Below are 6,264 nucleotides of genomic sequence, written 5' to 3' on the forward strand. Positions count from 1 at the left end.
AAGGGACTGCTCTAACTTCCCTATGCGCAGCCATCCAAGTGCGCTCTATCGATCGGGAGTTTTTGAGGAGGATAACCTCAAAAGTGCCCCTAAAGACGAGAAAATCCGGTTTTTTAAACTGCTGCCAAGTTGTTTGGACTTCTTTCGACCTCAGAGTAAGTGTTAAAACTTTCTCCTTTAATTCAACAGGGCGAAAAAAACTAACGCTAACTAGGTCACATCGGCCGCACGAAATTCGTCCATCGAAACTATAACAGGTGTCGAAATATGCCGCCCTTCAAGGGCCTCCATGGGGGTGATTAAAAGTCCTTTAGCTACGGGGCGCAGCGCTCAAAGCACTTGAGCTCAACACCATGCTTCCACCATATGGACCTGTACGCCCCTTTCCATCGTCATCGGAGATGTTATCTGACGCCTTAATGACTATCCCTGGGGGTCATGTATGTTCGCATTGTTATTAGAGCATGCAGGGTGGGACTTTCGTACTTTCTACGGTTGAATTTCACTAGAAATTGAAAATGTGTCCTCGTTGGCCTTGTCTGCGTGAAGTTCTTAATCATTTTCTTTTATTGCTCCGATGCTGTTGTTTCTGTGACAGTTTTTTTCATTCCTGTTGTTCCATTTGTTGGCACGCCTCTTTTGTCTTGGACTATCGGTTTTTTATGTTTTCTCTAGTCCTTTAATTTATCTTTTAAATTTATCGTCTTCAGTACGTGTGTTTAGTGTATACCGTTTTCTTTCGCGTTTGATTAGTCTTAGTATGAGTTTGCGTAAAATGCGTTGGCTTTCTCCTAAAAAATGAATAACTTCGTTTAGTGCTCTTCTTCAATCTCTGAGCCAATTATTCACACTGACCATATTTTCAGAAAAAACAAAAAATCTGTCTGATTTACTGACTTTATTCCAAGCCAGAATCTCGCACTGTATAATTAGATACTTGGTCCCTGGCATTTTATCCTCAATTCTGGTTTTCTTCGCCTCCTTGATCTGGGTTTAATTTCATCAACTTCAAGTTTAACAAACAAATCTATTAATGTCGGACAAATTGGACGATTTAAGTTGGTCCAGGTCTAATGAAAGTTTTAACGGACTACTCGTTGCTCATACATTCAAGCCTACAATGCAACAAATTCCCGGCCTGTCTCCCATGTATCGAACCCCTTCATTAGCCACTCATTACAATTCCCTGCTGAATGTCTGCCTGTCAACACTTACATTTCAATTCTTTTCAATAAAAGTCCACACTCTATAACAGTACAGCATATAAAAAGCCACCCTCTCAAAAAGAACCCTCGATTTCCGAGACATGGAGTCAACATCCAAGTGATTCCAGAACATTTTTGCCTACCCTTAGGGGCTAATATTCTTCAAATTAGCAAAAAACAGTTCCTAGTTTGTAGCGGGTAGAATCTAAAAAAACCTTCGAGTTAATTTTTGATTAATCCTGCCTTAATTTGCGCTGCTACATTGGTGGCTGTCCACATTTCAGAACGCGTTGATTCAATGTGGCAGATTTCCCGCTGCTAAACTCTCCAGGGTTTGAGCCCAATATTCATGAATGGTTCCGGATTTAGGGGTCTTTATTTTGATGTTTATTTAATTATGGTCAAAAGATATGGGGTTTCGGGGGATTAATTGTGCCTTTTCATCGCACATCTTTGACGACGCATTCAGTGTGTTCCAATCAATTGGCTTTGTTTCAATAAACGTTTCTTAGTTTTCAGATAGAGCACATTTCAATGAGGAAAGAAGCTGAAATTAATCTGGCTCTAATGCTGTTGTTCTGCTGGTCGGGAGTGGCTGCTCGAGGTCCTCACCATCCTCGGGACTCCCCAATACAGAAAAGACACGTTCATTATTCGCCGAACAGAAATTCGGACAAAATCACCCAGAATCAGGAAATGATTCTAGACGAAGTGCATCTTAAAGTAAATTTTAATTTGATAATAGTGGTTGAAATTTCCTTTATCACTTGGAGACTTTGGATATTGTCCTCAAGACACTAAGTTTTCAAGCTTCATGTTAGAAAAACATTTTTTAATAACATCCTACTAGAAGTTTGGAAAGAACAAATTTATGATGATACGTTCACTCATCAGACAAAATGCTATCTACAGTTATTATGGATTTTCTCTCTGACAGTACACTATGGAGTTTCTGAGCTTAACATGGACGATCAAACTCATTTACTTAACATTTTTACTATAATTTTTGCACGATAAAACCTTGAACTCAAAAGTCCTTCAAATTAGATGAAGCTGAAATAATTCATACATTGATCAAATGAGTTCGGCTTTCGTACTTGCAACTGGCGAGTTTTTTGGGCTTTTAGGCAGTCGTGAAAAGTAATTTGTGGCAGATGTTTCGCAAGCACGAGTGACTTGCATCTTCAGAGGTCTTTTGCTCGTTGAACACATTTATTAACATATCGTTTAATGTGTTCAGTTCAGTTTCAGTGTCCAAAAGTGGAATAAGTTTTTAGTGTCGGGTTATTTTTAAGAAGTAATCAATCTCAAAGAGAAATTCGTTTGCATATTGAAATTATCGACCAAAACCAAAGATTTCAGACGTTGATACAAAAAACCCAAAGAAAGTGAAAGATTAACACTATCTTAAAAAAGCTCAGTCGAACCCCAAAGATGACTTGAAATTGATGAATGAAATTAATTATTATTCAAAACTGCGAAATTTGCAAAAACCTATATTACAAAAACGGCAACAATGTGTTTCAAAAATTGTAGAAGAGCACTTTTTTAATATCAAAAATTTTCGTAATTTGAAGCAAACATCGTAATTTTGCTTTTTGAATGCTTAAGTATTCCAATATGCTTCCAATTAAACATAGAACACTTTCAAAATAATGCTTAATAACAAAGTTGAATGTCGATTTTCAACTGTTAATATTTTCTAGAAATTATCGAAAAAAAAATTTAACTATTTTTGTGGTACCTTCCAAGTAAGCCCCTATTATTTATGAATTTTGAATCACCCTGTATATAACAACCAACACATGGCCTGAATTTGATCCTTCTAGATTAACAGGAGCCTGAATAAATAAAAAGACTAAGTATCTAAAATAATTTTTGTATAATACTTTTTATGCCAATCTATAAGAACTTTTAGTCTAGTTCCGGGACAAACACAAATTTAACCGCAGTTAAACTGCAGCAATTGGAAGCTTTTTAAAGAGCTTCCAGAACAAATTATATTCTTCTAACTAATGAATCGGCTTGATGTTGAAGGAAGATATGGAAGAAGAAGCGCCGAACATTAACGTAGACAACCTGACCACTGCTGAGCAGGAGCTGTATTATTTCCTGCTGCACGACAAAGATAAAAACTCAAAATTGGACGGTTTTGAGTTGTTAGAAGCTCTTCGGCATACTCTTCACGGCGACAACAACTATCAAGCATTTTTATATTACACTGACGAGGAACCTAATACCAGCGCGGATGACAAAGTGTTTAATCGCTTTACTGGTGAGTTGATATAAGGATGATTTAGTGAGTTTTAATACTGTATTTGTGGTTTGCCTGCAGAATTGGTTGACAGAGTTCTGCGCGAAGATGACACGAACCACGATGGGTACTTGGATTATGCCGAATATGCCGAGGCGAGAACCAAAGCTAAACCTAAACAACCAGACCAGGTTCAAAACGAATAATTTTTCCTGTAACTTTGTTTTACCATTGTGTAGTTAACTTGATAACTGAAGTTTGTATTAGAGACGAATAAAGAACCCCTTTCCCAGTTTTAAAAAGCCTTGTAAATAATAAAAAAAACCACCTAAAGTGGAAGGAAAATCAGACAGCGTTGATGGGCTAACCGGAGAGAGGATCTTTTTAATTTTTCGCCCTGTTGAGCACTGATCCGATTGACAAAAGTATTCAAAGGGATAATCAGGATAATTCGCTCGGGTTTGAGAGGGATTACCTGGACCGAATTGTGGCGATTTTGCTCGACACATCGATGGCTGGCAATGGAAACGTTAGTATTTCTATACTATGGCGAGTTAAATGTTCAATGCTAGAGGGAAATTAATGGATGTTGGGTTGTTTGGTTCATTTAATTGACTTGTAACTCCCCAAAAAACCCATATTCAACTATATAGGGGGCTTAAAATATTGTCCTTATTTTTTCGTAATTGCTTTTGTTTGTCTGTTTTGTGCGTTTTTTGTGGTCGATGAAGTATATAAAACTTTGAGCAACAATGCAGCTAATAGAGAACTCTATCGAGTCAACTGTGTATACGTTATGAGGTTTGGGTTCATTTTCCTTTTGTCTCCCAAGTCGAAAATTGTAATAATTGTATTGCAACTAGATAGTACTTCCTGTGCCATGGACGGTTATTTTCTTTATACCATAGAAATGCTTGAAAAAGCAATTTATTTCAAAAATTTTCAAAATACGTCTGTTGATATTCATGCGGGAAATTTAGTATATTTTCTCAAATTAGCTCTAGAAGCTTTACACAGAGAGTTTACTATTTTAAAAAGACATTCATGATTGATAAAAGACAATCATGCTCGTATAAATTATCAGAAAATTAAATGCAATGCAAATAACGTTTAATGATGAACTTTTTAAACATTTTCAATTAAATATTGCAGAGAATAGTAATTTTCCATTTATATTTTGTTGCTTCCAGCCAGATACTCAAAAATAATATTTTCATCGCTTTATTTAGAAGAATTAATTGAAAAAATTATGAAAACTAGCACACATTAAACTCTGAATCAAACTTGCCTTAAGTAATAAAGTGGCACTCATATTCGTACAAATGATGATAAAATATTAATTTAAATTAAAGTACGATTTTTAATAAAAACCGTGGCAATATTTTCCATTAAATATTACAGCAGTAAATAAAAAAATAGTAATTTGAGATACGAAAATATTTGAAAATGCTACTCTTTTCTAGAAGTAGTCTGTTTGTCTGAAATAATTTTATTCAAATAATGTTTTTAGGCAACTCTGGCCACTCATATAATTTATGCTTTTCGATTAAAACATTTTAAACATTTTCAATTAAATATTGCACAGAACAATAATTTTCCATTTATATTTTGTTTCTTCCAGCCAGATACTCAAATATAATATTTTCATGCCTATTATTTAGAAGAATTAATTGAAAAAATTATGAAAACTAGCACACATTAAACTTTGAATCAAACTTGTCTTAAATAATATAATAAAGTGGCAATCCTATTCGGACAAATGATGATAAAATATTAATTTAAATTAAATGACGATTTATAAAAAAAACCGTCGGAATATTTTCCATTAAATATTACAGCAAATAGTAATTTGAGATATAAAAATATTTTGAAATGCTACTCTTTTCTAGGAGTAGTCTGTTTGTCTGATATAATTTTATTTAAATAATGTTTTTGGCCAACTCTGGCCACTCATAAAATTTATCCTTTGCTTGTTCAAACAAGATAGCCATAAATAATTTTCTAGGTCGTGATCTGTTACACGAATTAATAGTAAAAAATTGTGGAAACTGAAAAAGACATCTACCTTCCCAAGAAATAAAGTGATGCTTATACCCGGTGAAATTATGCGAAAATATAAATTTTAATTAATAGCGTTTAATTATAAAAAGCGATAAAATATTTTTCATTAAATATTACGAAAATTGCAATTTTACATATTAAAAAAATCGGAAAACCTAGTTCTTTGTTAAAGTAATCTGTTAGTCTGAAATATTTTTTGATATTTAAATTTTCGCCAAAATACAAGCCTTTCAGGAATTTACTTGTTCGGTTTCTTCGAACGTAATATTAATGAATACTCTGATTGATCGTTTTCATTTAGAAGAATGCATTGTAAAAAATAGTCGAAACTTGAAAACGCATTTAATTTTTAACAAATCCGCAATGTTTCAACGTTTTACCTAAAATATTGATGATAATATTAATTTAACATATAATGCAGACATTTTGAAGAGCTTTGTTTTTTAAGCTAGTTTCTTCTGACTGAAATTAAAATTTCTAACGAGCTTTTGTTTCCTCAACCCGGACACTGATTTTCTGTCGTTATTAGAAATAAAAAATAATGTTAACTTGACAATGCATATAACTTGCTCTGAAGCATATCTTTAGTAGGAAAGCAATAATCGTACTTGCATAAATTATGGTAAAAGTTTGATTTTATTAAATTAGTGTTTTATAATAAAAACAATTTGATCGATTTTCATTAAGTCTTAAAGAAAACAAAGATTATATTATAAAAAGACACTATTTCATTCTGTAGTCGAT

General features: G+C 33.7%; 1 protein-coding gene across 1 annotated transcript; it reads left to right on the forward strand.

Annotated features, from left to right (window-relative positions):
• On the forward strand, positions 1 to 3,761 carry LOC109533993 (multiple coagulation factor deficiency protein 2 homolog). Its single transcript, XM_019899524.2, has 4 exons — positions 1 to 155; positions 1,718 to 1,928; positions 3,243 to 3,480; positions 3,541 to 3,761. Exons 2-4 carry the CDS (start codon positions 1,740 to 1,742, stop codon positions 3,663 to 3,665), a joined length of 552 nt encoding a protein of 183 aa, XP_019755083.2. The 5' UTR covers positions 1 to 155; positions 1,718 to 1,739; the 3' UTR covers positions 3,666 to 3,761.
• Positions 3,762 to 6,264: the final 2,503 nt, after the last annotated feature.

Source organism: Dendroctonus ponderosae, unplaced genomic scaffold (genome assembly GCF_020466585.1).
Source record: "Dendroctonus ponderosae isolate FM_Combo_2020 unplaced genomic scaffold, Dpon_F_20191213v2 Dpon_F_20191213_1, whole genome shotgun sequence".
Lineage (NCBI taxonomy): Eukaryota > Metazoa > Arthropoda > Insecta > Coleoptera > Curculionidae > Dendroctonus > Dendroctonus ponderosae.